Source organism: Notamacropus eugenii, chromosome 2, assembly GCF_028372415.1.
Source record: "Notamacropus eugenii isolate mMacEug1 chromosome 2, mMacEug1.pri_v2, whole genome shotgun sequence".
Taxonomy (NCBI): Eukaryota; Metazoa; Chordata; class Mammalia; order Diprotodontia; family Macropodidae; genus Notamacropus; species Notamacropus eugenii.
In genome coordinates this window covers 270,466,944-270,483,797 of record NC_092873.1, presented here as the reverse complement: position 1 = coordinate 270,483,797, position 16,854 = coordinate 270,466,944, and the positions used below count along the sequence as shown (strand labels likewise).

Here is a 16,854-nt window from a genome sequence, read left to right as displayed (position 1 = left end):
ACAAAAGCATTAAAAGAAAATATAGTTACTATGCAAGCGAAACACATGAATCTCAACCTAAGGATCGTAGGTCTCACAGAAGTATATGACAAGGCAAAAATATCCTAACACCATAACAAAGGAAATATTAGAAGAAAACTGCCCAGACTTAAAACAAGCATAAAAGAGGAGATATTAAAAATTAGAGAAGAAATAGATGTATTGGGAAACGAAAGACCCATAAAATGATAAACCTAAAAGCTGTTTTTTGAAGACTAATCAAATCAACAAAACCTTAGCTAATGTGATTAAAAGGAAGCAAGCAGAAAATTAAATCGATAAAATAGAAATTAAGCAAGGTGGAATCATCACAAAAACCAGAAGCAGTGAAAAGAATAATTAGGATAAATTATACATAGTTATATGATAATAAAACTGAAAACAAAAGAAATCAAAGAATGCCTTCAAAAATAAAAAACACTCAAATGAACAGAAGACCAGAAAGAGTTTTTCAATCACCCAGTTTCAGAAAAGGAAATTGAATTAGCTGTAAAGAAACTACGAAAGGCAAAACTCTTGGATCTGATGGATTCACTGGAGAATTCTATCAAACTTCTAAAGAACAGTTGGCATCCATAATTCACAACTTATTCTAAAAATTGAGAAGGAAAGCACCCTACCAGAATCCTTTTAGGAGACAAATATAATCTGGTACCTAAACTAGCGAAAGATTAAACACAAAAAGAACACTATAGATCAGTATCATTGGTAAACTAAAGGCGCTAAATCTGGCAGTCTGGGAGAAATGTGAGCAATTTAGGTCTGTAGGTGTTGATTTTGAAAAGAAATTGGTTGAGTAGAGACAAAACTTAAGTTACAAATCTGGAACTGTGGGCCAAACAGCTATATCCAAAAGGCCAACAAAAGTCTGGTTAAAGAGACAGGGAGTCAGTGGAGTGAACGAAGCTGAATTGTCTGCTTACCCCTTCTTTGTGCATCAGATCATTGGCCTTTTCACCAGATGGGACAACCTAACAACAGTTCACACTTACAGTGCTTTACAACGGTAAATTTCCAGTGAGGGAAATGCTGCAGTCATTATTATTCTCCTTTTATACGTAAGGAGTGCTGGTACCGGTTGTTTTCCCCTGTGTAGAAGCTCCTGCCCTTTTGTAGGCACTGGAGGATGGATAACTGGTGTAGGGCAGTGGTGCCCTGGCACCTGCCCAGAGCACCGTCTAGCTATTCAGAGTGCTGTCTCCGCATGAGCCACCAGATGGTGCTCCTAGCTGGAACTCCCAGCTCAGACCTTTCACGTATATAAACTCAGCTTCCCAGTACCTGCCCAGTTTTCTCTCTGCTACATCTAGTATTCAAAATGTAAAAAAAAAAAAAAAAAAAAGTTATTAAACGATATTTCACAAATCTGGTCATAAAGAGATTTCCACTGCCATGGAACTGTTCAGTTCAACAAACACTGCATTTGTAAAGTTCAACAGATCTCACAGTTCTTTAGTGATAAAGCACTTTAGTCTCGTCCTAGAACCACAAAGTAGAGGGACTTTCACGTGATAGAATTTCCCATCAGGGAGGAATACATTGAAGAAAGGGAGCTGTGTGGAACACACACAGATGGGTCATGGTTTGTGAAGTATAACAAGGTAAATCATCAATAGCAGCATCAAACTTGCCAGAGCAAATTCTTTTCCTAGAATACACTGCTGATTCTCAATGTCTGAGGTTCTGAGCTGAGACTCCTTATTCTGGAAATAATCCTAAGTAATGAATTCCACTGAATACATAAGGGATTTCTAGTATCCGTCTTCATCAGAGGAATTCTATAATGTTTTGGCACTTAAGCATTCCCGATCTCCCTTCATTCAAATGCCTGTTCTCTCTTGATTATTTCCACTTTATCCTGCATATAACTTGTTTGTACCCAGTTGTTTTCCATACTGCATTGTAAACTCCTCAAGGGCAGGAACTGTCTTTTGCCTTTCATTGTATCCCCAGCACTTAGCATTGTGCCTGGCACATAGTAAGCATTTCATAAATGTTTACTGACCAGCTGACTTACTCCACTTAAGCAATGCCTAAAAGAAATGCATTTTAAAAGGTATTTTTAAAAATGAAATAATCATTTTTTGTTCAAAACTTCATCCAAATTTGAATGTCCAAAAATAATATTCTCAGTCATAGAAATATATATATTTAAAAAATCTTTTTAAAGTAGTTTGTGTCTCCACTTTCCATTAACTTTCTTCTTTCCAACTTCAAATGACCCCAGCACCACCATTACCTCCTCATACACACAATGCACACTTCCAAAGCCAGTGGGGATGGAGGAGGCTTTGTCTTTCCAACATCCCCCCAAGTTTCTGGTGACTATAAACTGGCCATCAGAGTATTCAGAGTCAGGAGATTTCTGGGTCTTTTCCTAGAATACTTACTGTCCCAGACTCATCTACCCCACCCCCAGCACAGGTAGCAGTTGTCTCCCACCTTATCTGTCTGTGTCAGGCGTCTTCAACCTCCAAGTGACTGTGGTCTCTCTGACAGCTTGGGCTTCCCCAGATGACTAAGGAAGGCACCGCTACCCCTCTTGAAATCTCCGTGGAGCAAGCTTATCACCCATGTGGGCTGTCTCAGGCTTGCTTGGCAGTCTTGTCTAATCCTTTAGTTTTAAAAGACTCTAATCAGCTGTACAATGAAAGATGGCAAAGTCTTGGCCACTCAGTTCATGTTAATCCCTTGAGGATGCACAAGCCACAAACTTTCCCTCCTTTTTTCTCCCACCCCCACCCTCCTTCCTGAGGAATGCTAAGCAAGACAAGCCTGCCTAATAAGGTCTAACATCATCTGAGAGGCTAGGTGACCTATCTGAGATTGTATAACCTGGGATTTGACCCAATGTCTCTTGATCAGTGCTCTTTCCACAACTCAGTGCTCTTTGATGATTTGACACCAGGGAGACTGCGTGCATGGCTCAGCACAGATTTGGTATTCAATAGTAGAATAAATAATATGAAGTTATTTCTCAAGAAATATAAGTAGAGGGTCCAACAAATGTTTACTTTCCTCTCAAGCAAAAATATCTACTACCTACATATATGGGTTGCATTAACTAATGTAAAGGCATAGCGTACTTTTCTTTCCTCATAAAGGTACCCCCCCCCAACCCAATCCTGTTAAAACAAAACCACTTTAACCTATGTGCATTCATTTTGATGAAGAAATTGGTTTTGGTGCAGACCTGAGCCACTAAAACATAAGTATCCTTTGAAAAGTAGATAGTAGAGTCCAGCCAATCAGAAAATTGTTGTCTGCTCTTTTAAGGGACAAGTGAGAGTTCTGGAGTACATGTAGAAAGGAGATAGGAGAAAATTAGGAAGAGCTGAGGAGATGGGAGGTTTTTAACCTGTAGAAAAGGAGGAAGAAAGACAGGGTGGCCAAGACTTTGAAAGGTTGTCATTTGAAAGAGGGAATAAGTGTGTTGTTTGTCTCCAGAGGGTAGAACCAGGAACAGTACATAAGAGATGCAGAAACAGACTTGGGTTTAATGTCAGAAAAAGCTTCCGAACCTCCCTAAAGTGGAGTTAATGAATTTAGACTACCCCTTTTAGAACTTAAGCAGTGAATTTAATTCAATAAACATTTATTAAGAATCTACTCTATGTGAGACACAGCTAAGTGGTGCAGTGGATAAAGCACTGGGCTTAAAATCAGGAAGACTATCTTCCTGAGTTCAAATCTGGCCTCAGACACTTATTAACTGTGTGAACTTGAGCAAGTCACTTAACTCTTCCTCAGTTTCCTCATCTGTAAAATGAGCTAGAGAAGGAAATGGTAAACCACTCCAGTATCTCTGCAAAGAAAATCCCAAAATGAGGTCACAAAGAGTTAGACATGACTGGAACAACTCAACAACAACAGTCTGTGAAGGAGGAAAGGGAAGAATACATAGGATACTGTGCTGATGCCCTCTGCATTAATCATGTGAAGATGACCTAGTTCTCTGCCATCAAATACTTACAAATTCTGATGGGGCTTGTACACAAATAAATATGATACAAGATAAGCTATGATAGGAGCAAAAATGAGATCAAGACATTTCTCTAGGAAAATTTAAGCAGTTTGCCCTGGAGTAAAATAAATAATGGTTTGACAGGGAATCAGAGCCAAGTTACATTTTTTTTTTAAGAATGGAGAGACCTGAGCATGTCTGTAAACAGAAATTAAAGGGCCATTTTTGAAAAGGAAATTAGAGATGAGAATGAAAAAAGGTCCCTGAGGAGATGGGATCAGGGGAACAAGTGAAAAGGCTAGTGTTGGCAAAGAGGAAGGGCCACAACCATGCTGAGACCAGAGGGAGAAAAGGAAAGGTTAAGTGAAAACCTAGAGTAGCATTGAGATGGGATTGGAGTTGGGGAGGGAGATCACTTGAGTCTTCTCAGTGAAAGGGTCAAGGGATCATAGAGAGTGGGAAGTTGGTAATTTATCTCTGATGGTAAAATCTAGTCAATTTCAAACAAGCCTAAGTTTCTAAGGAACTTTGGATCATAATTGTTTTTGAGTTGGGGAGTACCTATAAAAGGGTTCACCCCACAGTTGGTTCTTGTGTAGTAATTCTGGACTATTGAGGAATACTTAGAAATGAACATAGAACTTACTGGGCCAAAAAAACCTGTACTTATTGTAGTATGAAGTTTGTAGGCTAAATAAATGAATTGTTGGTGCCCCTGGAAGAATCCACTTTATGGTGAAAAGAACAATTTGCTTCCAGTTTAGCAACATGTATTTTTGTTTTCTATCACTTTAACAAATAGATTGTTTTCCAGTTCTGTTTTATATATAAATTAGTGTCAATTTCTACATTGTGTAGTTTCTGTGTAGTTTTTTTACAATACCTCAGAATTTTTATTTAACCACAAAATACAGCAATTCAAAACGATGGACTCAATAAATGGACTTTATTTAAACAATACCTATTTTTTCCCACAAGGTGGGGTGCTGACTTAACATACCATGTACAGAAACCTAATTTGTCTGTTTTAACATTACATCATACCCTTTTGTTCTTGAACTTAGCACTGCTGGGATATATTACTTTAAATTTTTTTTTAAATTACAAGCAGTACTGAAAAATAAACCCGTTTCTGCCACTTTTCTGCTTGTAAACTGGATTACAACTCATGATTTTAAAAAATTTTCCAACAGTTATATTATGAGAGTGAGAGTTACATGTGCACATGTAATATGTATTAGGCTCTACCTTTGTAAAAGTTTCTTTTTCTTTGTTTTAGTAATGGAATTTAACTGTAGGAAGAATCATTTGACACATAAACTAAAATCTCATTAACCTGGTCTAGTAATGAAAAAGTAATGTAAAGTCTGGGTCAAAAAGATTTTGTAGATGCAGTATTATTATTTTTTAACCACTAAAAAGAGGTAGTGGTCAGTAGGGTCTCATAGATAGATGCCTATCTCATTGAACATAATGATTTGCAAATACATCTCTTGGACTCAGAACCCTGCCCTAGTCAGATTATATCTGAACTATTATGTTTGGTTCTAAGTTTAACTTTCTAGGAAGGATGTTGATTAAGTTAAAAAGCATTCAGGAGAGGGCAACTAGGAAGGTAAAGGGTCTCAGGTTCGTGTTATGTGGAGAATTGGTTGAAAGAACTGAGGGCATTTAGCGGACTCACTGGGGACAGGATGACCATCCTCAGCTATCTGAAGGGCTGTCATGTGGAAGAAGGATTGGGCTTGTTGTACTTGACCCTATAAGACAGAACCCAGAGCGATAGGCCGAAGGTAAAGGGAGGCAGATTTAGGCTTCCTGTAAGAAAAAACTTACCAGAAATCAAAGCTATCCAAAAGGGGGGTGGGTTGTCACAGTGCTGGTAGGTTCCTTCTTACTGGTGGGAAATGAGCAAGGTAGAGAGTGCACAGCAGAGGACAAAGGAACTCACAAGGAAGCAAAGAAAAGGTGGATGGCTCTGAACACAGTGTGTAGCACTTACCATATGGGCCTTCTTGAAATGGCAGTTTATTGCTGCATATTTTGAATCTTCTTTTATGATGTGCTGTGTGCATGGCAATGCTTTTTTTCCTTATTTTGTATTTGTTTTACTATTTGTATTTGTTTATAAAATGTTTCTTTTTCTTCTTATTGTGTATTTAAGTTTTAGTATTGAAGTTTAAAATTAATAAAAAAAAAAACTTTGCCTTGACCTTGACATTTCCACAAATCTTTTTCCTTGTTAAATTTGGACCCTCCCTGCCTCCATTTCCTGACCACTCCTTCACAGAATAACAAAATCTCAAAGTTGAAAGGGAGCTCAGGGACCCTCCAGCCCAAATCACACCTGTGTGAGAATGCTCACTTCTAGGAGGCTCAACAAGTGGTCCTCCAGTTTTTTTCTTAAAAACTTCCATTGAGAAGGAACGCGTAACCTCCTTGGACAGCCAGTTTTACTTTTGAGTGACTGTAATTGTAAAGAAGGTTGTTCTACTGCATCTTGCCAAAATCCGTCTATAACTTCCACCCATTGTTTCTAGTTGTGATAATGTTGTGAGGTCCCATCTCCATTCTTGTTACCACCCCCTCTATGTTCTCATTTTATAAATGTCCTTCCTAAAGTGTGCACCATCCAGAACTGCACTCAGGACTCCATAGTATAATAGAACCTTATTTTCTTTGTTTTTCTCTTGATGTAGCCCAAAATTGTCATCACTCGTCAGTCCCTTGCAGTCTGGCTTCTAACCCCACCAATCTGCTGAAACTTCTTTCCCAAATGGCTTCTCAATCACTAATCCAAAGGTTTTTCTCAGAGTACATTCAATGTCATGAATTAATCAACCATTCAAACACTTATTAAGGACACATATGCAGAGGACATACCATATATACAAGGTCCATATATACCTATATGTATACTGGGTAACTTACCCTCCATGACCTCTCTTCAGTATCCCTGATCACCCTCCCATCCTGGATCCTGCTTTCCCACCTTGGCCTTTGTGATGTTGTTCTTTGACTCTCCTACGCAGTACCTGAGCCTCCTTCCCTTCCCCTTAGTGTGGTTTGGCCTGGAGATCCTGTTTATGCCTTCTTTTCTCTCTCTGCTGTCTTCTTCTTGGTGATCTTACTCACTGGATTCAGTTTGAACTCTAAGCAGATTTCCAAAGAGATGTATGTGTGTGTGAGATAGAGATGTATATGTTATGTATTTATGTATGTACACGTATGTATATGTGTATACCTACACATATACATAGTATGTACACACACACACACACACACACACCTCTTACCTCCTCTAAACTTCATTAGTTGCCTGTTTTAGATTTCTACCTGGATATCTGGCATATACTCAAACCCGGCATGTCCAGAGTCTTTCCCTCTTCCTGCTTCCATCATTTTCTTAATGATATCATCATCATCATCACCGTCTTCCTAGTCGGGCTTGAAATCTTTGAATCATCTTTGACTTCTCCTTGCTCTCTCATCTAATAAATCGCCAGATTCTGTCAGTTCTACCCTTACAACCTCACTCAAACCTGTCCCTTTCTCTTTACCAGCCTATTGCCACCCTGGTTTAGATCCTCATCTAAACTTTGCGGTAGCCTCATTTGTTGGTTGGCTCCCAGTCTGGCCCCTCTTAGGTCCATTCTCCAAGTAACCATCAAAATAATTCTCATTATGTAGAAGTTTGATTATCTTACTCTTCTACTAAAAACCCATCAGTGTCTCCCTTTGGGCTGTAGCATAAAATATAATCTCCTTATTCTGGCATTCAACACCTTCCACAATCTGACTCCATTCTATATTTCAGTTTCATTTTCTATTATTTGCCATCATGCAGTCTTAATTCCAGTCAAACTGGACTACCAGCTGTTCCCCACATTTGGCACGTCATTTTCCACTTCTGTGTATTCATGCATGCCACCTCCCAAGCCTGGAATGCATATCTTCCTCATCTGTCTTTCAAAATCTTTATCATGACTTGTTAATAATTAAAACACTTAACCTCTCTGAGACTCAGTTTTCTCATCGGTAAAATGAAGCTAATAATGCATGTAATACTTATCTTAGAAGGTTCTTATAAGAATCAAATGAGATAATTTATTTAAAGCACCATATAAAAGTCAGCTATTATAGCATGCCGTGCATGAGATGTAATAATGAATCATTCAGATAATCAGTTTTAGTCAGACAGTCTGACATAGTTTATTTTGGAATATGTATTACATATGATATCATTTAAAAAGCAGTTGCAAAAGATAACAAAAACCATTTCTTGCTTACATAAAGTTTATGTTATCTTTTCATTTGGTTGTCATACCACGTAAAGATTTCTTAGTGTTTCCAGAGTTCTACAATAATACTGCATTTGTAAAGGGAATAAATTAATTGCAGTGAGTTGCAGGATTTAGTAAGATCAAAGAATGATTTCATAGACCAACTTTGATTTGTACTTTTGTGGTTGATAATGCCATCAGGATTCCTTGGTAAAATAATTTTCACAGAAATCACTAGGATGTACTATTTAATTTATGTTGTGAATTTACTTCCAAAGAGCTCTGTGGTTCTTAGTAGGATAGTCATTTTGAAGCAAGCACACTCTTTAAATTACTAGTATTCATACAGTGTTGTTGTTCAGTAGTTTTTCAGTTGTGGCTGGCTCTTCATGACCTCATTTGGAGTTTTCCTGGCAAAAATACTGGAGTGGTTTGCCATTTCCTTCTCCAGTTCACTTTACAGATGAGGAAACTGAGGCAACAGGCAACTATAGTCACACAATTAGTAATTGTCTGAGGTCAGATTTGCACCCAGGAAAATGAGTTTTACTGACCCCAAGCCTAGCACTTTATCCATTGCCACTACCTAGCTACTAGTGTTTTATTCAGCATTCCATTAAGGTTCAAGAAATTCTACAGAAATGTTCTGTTCCCCTTTAAATTTTCACTATTCTTACCCATGTGTAATAATTCCACTCTCAAGTCTTCCTACTGATAGCATCTAGCATTTCTCTCTATGTATATTTAATCGGCTAATTAATACGTTTGTTGTGAGAGTGTTGCAAGTCACTGTGCTAGATTCTGAGGAGGTTATTAAGCAAAAGTATGACACTTATTTTCTCACTGAGTGTGCAGCTCTATTGGGGGAGTTACACATGAGAATATAACTCGGAATACAAATTGTGTAATTCTAAACATATCTGTTATACACAGGTGTGAATGAGTGTGTGCACATGTGTGTGTGTGTATACATTTGTATACATATGTACACACATATAAATATGCATACACATATTCTGAATAGACATAGAACACTTCCTTATAGGGAGGAAAACCTTGATTACAAGCCCTTCCCTAGAGGAATATTGCCTCCTGATTGTTGGTAATCCCAAAGATAAAGAAGAGAGCACCCTGGGAAGGGTGCAACTTTTTCCATATCCTGTAAACTCCCTGCAGAAGTTGATTTGCTCAGAAGTCTGGAAGGAGATTGGCTAGGAGGAGAAGAAGGATGGAGAGGGAAGGTGGAGAAAGGGAAAGGAAAGAGGGGAGGAAGCTGTCTACTTGCTACTTCTTGGTGAATCTCCTTCTGGTTCTTGGAGTTGATGGAGAGTATTGGGAAAGCACTTAGTACTATTACCCTGCTTTTTAAACTGGGAGCCTCAACAGCTAGTGAAGGTCTTCTTAATCATTCCTTCTGACTTATTCTTACCTGCTGGGGCCCTGGGTGAATTAGATCTGATTTTATTGTATGCACACCTCTGATTTCATCACTTTGTCTCCATGATTTTCAGAAGGAGAGTTGTTAAGATCAAAATGTGCCCCTCTGATCCTCCGTTGTGTTCTTTTGCATCATGCAATAGAAAGAGCACTATCCATGTGCTACATGGGGTAAATGAAAGGAGGACAATAGAGCAATCATCTCCTCACTTTCCCTCTTTCTCTAATCCTGGATTGATGCTCCATATAAGTTCCTTCATTCTTCTCTTCTGTATCTATCTGTTATGTCTGTCCAAGGCTAAAAGAAGATATGTTCAGATAGGTGTATTTAAGGTAGGTATAGTCATGCATTCCTATACCTTGGAAGACAAATTCCTTGAATACATAAACCTTTAGGGTTTTTCTTTTTACTCTACTTAGCTTCAGTTTAAAAAAATACTATATTTTAATTAATCATAGGATTCTAGAGTTGGTTGGAATCTTAAATATCATCTAGTCCAAGCCCCTCCTTTTCTAAGTAAGGAAATGGGATCCCAGATGAGCCACAAAGGTGATAGAGTATCCGTTTGAACCCAGGACTTCTAAACCCAGTGCTCTTTCCATTGCATGATAGGGATCCATAGAATGATGGGCTGAGTAGACTTGTATTCTGGATTCAGTTTTCTGAAAAGAGAAGCCACAGTAGTCTGGGGATTCCCTGAGGCATCTCCAGTTTGAGAGTCAAGTTTTCCTATCAGGCATCTGGAAGAAGGAAAAGGTAAAACTCCTCATTGGCAAAAATTAAGGAGTAGCAGAAACTTTTTTGTAATACCTTCCCACCTCCCTTTTTGCTCCCTTTTCTTCCTTCTTTGAACACCCTCTGCTTTGCCCAATTGTCATCACAACCCTCATTTGGTCTTTTGGCTGTCAAACTACTTGTCCTACCCAGTCCTGCCTTACCCCCATAAAACATGTTCCAAAATCACCTATCCACCTTCTGTCCTTTCCTCAGGCCTGTGGGGCTCAACTAGGTATTTGGAAAACCAAATTCAGTTAAACTAATTAATGGAAAGGTATGTGTAACTAACCTGTAATCTCCCATTTGAACTTTAAAAAATGCTGTTCTGTAATCCAAATGGGCCTCTGTGTAGAATTTCAGGCAGTATAACTAAGTGAAGGAAGCCTGTCATGTGGTGATGATTTAGTTGGAGGACCAGAGGAGCCTAGCTAGCATCCTGGTAGAGAAACAAGGGAGCTTGTCCACTGCAGTTACTCTGAGTTTTGTATCAAGGAGTCTTTAGAGGAACTTCAAAACAGCTTTTATACTTCTTTGACTCCAGAAAGACTTTCTCAGTTTAAGTTCATACAGCCCCTTTGCTAACTCCCCAGGCTGGGTTCCAGCCATTTTCCTTTGTCCTCCAGAAGGTTGGCCTTTGCCTCCCAAAGTAACCTTGCTTTTCACATGACTGAGTCTTGAGGGAAGGAGCCTGCCAAAGCCAAGACTTGGATGCTCGTTCACACCAGCTCCTCACATTCAGTGACCCTTCTAGTCAAGGAAGTTTATCTTTTAGTAGCTGAAACAGGAAAGAGGGCCTAGATCTGTCAGCCTTAGTCAGCCTTCCATAGGCCACTAGCGATGAACTTTTTTCATTTGTGCTTCATTTCGATCATTTGCTGCTCATGAGCTCATAGCTTTAAAAAAATTAAACAGAACATTATTAACCACTATACTTTTCGATGGAAATATAATTTAGGAGGCAAGTAGAATATTGTGAACATTAAAATAATCTCAATTGTTAGAAGTTCATTAAGGAAAAATCATAAAAATTAACCTCATAATAGTAATAATATGAATCCTCATTGGCCTGGAATTTTATTTTTTATAACAATAGTATTCTATTTATTATATTTTAAGCAAATTACCCATTTGCATAAATGCAGATAAAATTCCTTTAAAAGCATTTAGCATGTCTGACTTTCGCAGCTTATGATTTGAGAAACATTCAGTATTCTGAGGTAGCTTGTGGCACAGTAGATAGGATGTCGAACTCAGAGTCAGGAAGACTGAGACAGCCTCAGACACTTCCTAATTGGGTGACCACGGGCAAATCATTTAACTTCTTAAGTTTAGCCTGTTCGGTCTCAGTCTCCTTAACTGCAAAATGAGGATAATGATAGCACCCAAATGACAAGGTTGTTGTGAGGATCAAATGACATAAAATTGTAAAAATAAACACAGCGCAGTGTGCACAATAAAATGGTTGTTTTTTTAATTGCTTGTTCCCCTATTCATTATTTGCAAGTTGAGTGTTCAATGCAAATGAAGTATTCAGTGCCTTGAATCCCTCAAAGGAAGCTGAAAAAAAAATCTACATTAGCACATGACAGCAAGTAATATTAAGCCCCGTTCTCCTGATTTCTATAGACTTACAGAAGGAAAGGAAATATTATGTCTCCTTACTTGGTTCCAGAGTAGCTGTACATATGGCCCCTTCTGTACTGTGCTGAGTATGTAGCACATACATATATGAAGAAATACTCATTTGTGTATATTTTGAGAGGCATGTTATATGATTTTTTAGGGTATAAAATGAACTTTAATTGTATGTTATATAATTCTTTATGCCTCTTCTCAGACTTTGGGCCGAGGTAGAGAAAATAGTTATAACTTCTCATGTAGGAATAGGGGCAGAGTAAGTACTCTGCAATCGCCCACCAGCAATCGGGAAGCTTCCTGATGGAAGGAGCCTGAGCCTGATGTCCTGTAATGGAGCTTGGGTCTCTGAGTTCCCTTATTCCATCATGGAATGCCATAATTGGGAAGACTTAGCCTGGAGAAGAGAATGAGTGAATGAAGCAATGATAAGAGTAATAGCTAGAAATTATATAACACCTACTATGTGTCAGGCACCTGTGCTGAGTGCTTTACGAACCTTACCTTATAGGATCCTCACAACAACCCTGAAAGATAGATGGTATTATTAGGCCCATTTTGCAGATGAGGAAACTGAAGGAGAATTTAAATGACTTACCCAAGGACACACATTGTCCAAGACCAAACTTGAACTCCTGTCTTCTTGAGTCCAGGCCCAGCTCTCTATCCACTGTGCCACCTAAACTACCTTATTATTATTATTAAGGACTTACTGTGTGCAAAATGCTGTGCCATGATTTAGCTAGGGAGAAGTATACAAAAGCAAGACAGCCCCTGCTCTGAAGGAGCTCTCCTTCTAATGGGGGAGACAGCACATAGAGAGGAGACTCAGAAGTGAGATTTATAGCCATCTTCAGTTCTTGGAGAAGTTTTCATATACAAGAAGGAATAGACTTGTGTTGTTTACCCTTGGAGGATATAACTAGGTACCAACCAATGGGTGGAAATTATAGGAAGGGAAATTTTGGATTGATGATTTAAGGAAAAATTTACTAATACTTAAAGCTATCCAAAAGTAAATGAGCTTCTTTAGGAGGTAGTGAGTTCCCCCTCATTGGAGGTCTTCAAGCAAAGACTGGATCACTATTTGTTCAGTATGGTTTTTTGTTGTTGTTATTCAGTTGTTTTCAGTCATGTGTGACTCTTCTTGAATCCATTTGGGATCTTCTTGACAAAGATACTGAAGTGGTTTACCATTTCCTTCTCTGGCTCATCTTACAGATGAGGAAACTGAGGCAAACAGGGTTGAATGACTTGCTTAGCTCTTAAGTGTCTGAGGCCAGATCTGAACTCAGGAAGATGAGTCTTCCTGATTCCAAGCCAACTACTCTATCCATTGTGCCACCTAGCTGGCCCCCAGTATGTTTTAGAGGGGATTGTTTTTTAAGGATATTCTGGATTAGATGGACCACTCTGAAATTCTGTGATTCCATGACCAGCGAAGTGTGTTAAGGTCAAATATGTTAATACACTGGCATTCAAAGAAGGTGGGAGAGGGATATTTCTCCCCCTTTGTGATTTAAAGAATAGGATTTCCTCAAACCCAAAGCAGAGAATCATGCAGACTTGTTTAGGAGTTTGTTTGCTCTTCATGGAAATGTAGATTTTTTAACATGTTTTTTGGATAAGATTAGATGGTTGCTTCTACCTCTAAAAATTTTGTAATACTAAACTTTTCAGTCATTTCAGTCATGGCCCAGTTAGGTATGTTTTATTCAACTAAGTGAATAAAATAAGCTTTGTGTTTTGGAAGTGCTTAGACAAGAAAAGATGACTAAGCAAAAGAGTGATTCATGTTGATGCTAGTAAGTGGTAATATTTCACCGTAATGACAATCTAACATGAGAATTGGGTTTTCTCCTTTCTTCTAGTACACTACTCATCGAATTCCAAGGAGTCGGGAGGTCCAGCAGTCTTGGAGCTCTTCCGTGTTTACAACCTTGTATGCTGTGTGTTACTCCCTTCCTCTGACTTTTCGACTCAAGCCAGACTTGGTAGGTAAAATTCAATGAGTCACAGTAAAAATGGAATATGAAATATCTGCTAGGTCCTACACCAATAACAGAACATATGTAGTGTCTTATAAGAAATCTCTTGAACACACTTTGCCAAAAGAAGTGGGGGAAATTGCTTTAATTTGTGGTATATCTTAAGAGAAGCCAAATGGAGCAGTAGAAAAAATATGCTTTGAAATGAGAGGAGCTGGACCCAGATCCTAGACCTGCCACCCACCACCTCTGTGACTTTGGCCATGGCCTCTAACCTCTCCAGGTCTCGGTTTCCACAGTTGTAAAATTGAGTTGTTGAACTATATGATCTCTTCGGCCCCTTCTGGCTCCAAATCAGTGATCAATGAACCTAAGATTCAACCTGTTAATTTTTTTCAGGGCTTCCTATAAATAGTTCCCCTTTAGTGTAGTTAGCCAACTTGCGGATTCTTTACATGCACCTGTGAGCCCCGAGCTGCTATCAGGAGGGAGCTTATTGAGCAGTTATGATGTAACTCTTCACTGTAGTCTCTTTTGGGAGGCAAAGTCTGTTTACCGAATATGGAATGTGACAATAGAATCTTATAACTTCTCTCCTTTCATAAAAGAAGGCAGTACAGAAAAGAAAGATTAAAAATTTAAGGTAGTAAACTCTATAACTGATACTTTCTCTGCAATTTTTGTCTTAGACAAGGGCCTTTATAGACCCTTGAGGAGTTAAGTGGTTTGCCCAACACCATACAGCTAATATGTATCAGAAGCTGGACCCAAACCTAGGTCTTCTTGCCCTGGGGTCACCTTTCCATGTACTACACCACAGTCCCTCTCTTTTATTCTGTATTATAGAATCTATTTCATTGAAACAGTCTACTGGGAACTTTTGGCCTCTTGGTTTTCGGACATTCAATGTCAGATGAGCATGTATTTAAACAGCTCAACAAGTCTGTTTTATCTCAGTTATTTGGAAGAGCAGTATCGGTGCAGTGACTGGCCTTACCAGCTCTTTTGAGCAAGAACTTTTAAATCTATGCTCTCTGTTTTGGATATCTCTATATTATTGAAGAAGTTGGGAATTTCTCCACTACTCTTCAACCACACTTTAAAGATTAGACATCTGAAATTCTAGGACTTTTGGGGAATTATTGATAGAACAGGCAACAAATGAAATAAAGTTCTCAGCTTTGACAATTTAAACTAGAAACATTCCATACAAACTATTTAGACTTGTGAATTGACATATAAAAGGTACAAGGCTGGGAAGGTGGGGGGTGGAGTGGAGGGGAAAGGGATAGACCAGAACTCTCAAGACATTTCCAAGGATTTAAGAAAAAAAAAATGAGAGCTATTCAAACCTGCTGTAAACTTTGTTAATTAGAAATGACAGTTGTGAACTTAACAAGCAAGAAGGTTTCATTTACCTTTGACAAGAAGTAGGCATCACAGAAGGAATTCTTTCTTCTTGACATGGCTGATTTATGTAAATGAACAAACTTGATGTTTCCCAAAGCCATTTAATCACTGCCCGGCTAAAGTGAAATAGAAAAGTGACTCATGACTTGTATTTAAACTGATTTTATTTACTACTCTTTAGAATGAGAAACTTCTTTAGAATAAAATATCTTTTCTTTGGGATGGAAAGAAAATCCCACTTTGGGAAAGAGTAGCACTTTGGGGTCTGAAATGATCTGAATTGCCTAGTTTGCTTAGAAATGCAGGCAAGTAGGGCACCATTTGTGTTTGACTTTAGCTGTGTGACCCTGACTTAGTAAGTCTGGGAAATTTACTCAGATAGTTCTTGATTTCTTTTTCTCGTTTATAAAATAGATGTGAAAATATGTATTGACCTTAGAGGCCTAATGTAAATGCCAAATAGCTGAAAATCTTATACTTTTTTGAAACTAAAAATGCTAAGTAGTTGGAAAGACCTCCTAGTACATTAATTAGCCGTGGGCACTTTGAAAGGTGCATTTCAAACAAGTCAAGAGTTCATTAAGTACTTTTTCAGTGCAATAAGTAATATCCTAACAGTCTAAAAAGGTTGGTGTTACTCCCTACAGGCCTTTTTCTCTTCCAGATACTAACTTTAACATTGAGAAGAATTTAAATGATTGGTCTTATTTTCAAGTTAAATAGAGCTGCCTGTTGTCTCTTCAAAATAGGTTTTTTTTCTCTTCTCCCTACCCCCATCCCCAAAGGGAGGCAGTCTTGAAAGGACAGTCACTTTGGATTCATAGGGCTTGGTCTCAAAATCCTGCCTTTGCCAATTACTCTCCATTTGACCTTGGACAAGGCTCTTAACTTTTTCAAGTCTCATTTTCTTCATCTGTCAACCAAGGGAGTTGGACTAGCTGGCTTCTGAACTCCCTCACCAGTCTCTGCTCCTTTCGAAAGTGGCATCCTACCTAAAGTGTAATCATTCTTTTAAGTATCAGGGACAAAGCAAGAATACATACCTCTGCTAAAGAGTGGTTTTATCATCACAGAAGCAATATGAGTAAAATTTATTAGAAAATGTAACTAGATTTTAAAACTCATTATGGCAAACAGTATGTAAACATCACTATGAAATAATATTTTATTTTTTCAAGGTGTTTTTTTTTTAAATTTGGTAAGAGTATAACCTAAAGTACCAAGTAGGATTTTAGAGGAATGTTTTTAAATTGTCAATTGAATTTAGAATGAAATAGTATAAAACATATACTTTGGTTTGCTGAAATTAATCTCTTAGGT

At 38.3% G+C, this 16,854-nt stretch overlaps 1 protein-coding gene across 3 annotated transcripts in view; it reads left to right on the top strand.

Annotated features, from left to right (window-relative positions):
* Window positions 1–16,854, top strand: part of ALG14 (ALG14 UDP-N-acetylglucosaminyltransferase subunit) — a 106,413-nt gene that overhangs the window by 23,311 nt on the left and 66,248 nt on the right. For all 3 annotated transcript variants that reach the window (XR_011974735.1, XR_011974734.1, XM_072644070.1), the window contains exon 3: window positions 14,008–14,130. Coding sequence is in view for 1 of the 3 variants with exons in the window: in XM_072644070.1 (XP_072500171.1) it covers window positions 14,008–14,130 (123 nt within the window). In the remaining 2 variants the exon portion in view is untranslated. The remainder of the gene's footprint in view (window positions 1–14,007; window positions 14,131–16,854) is intronic.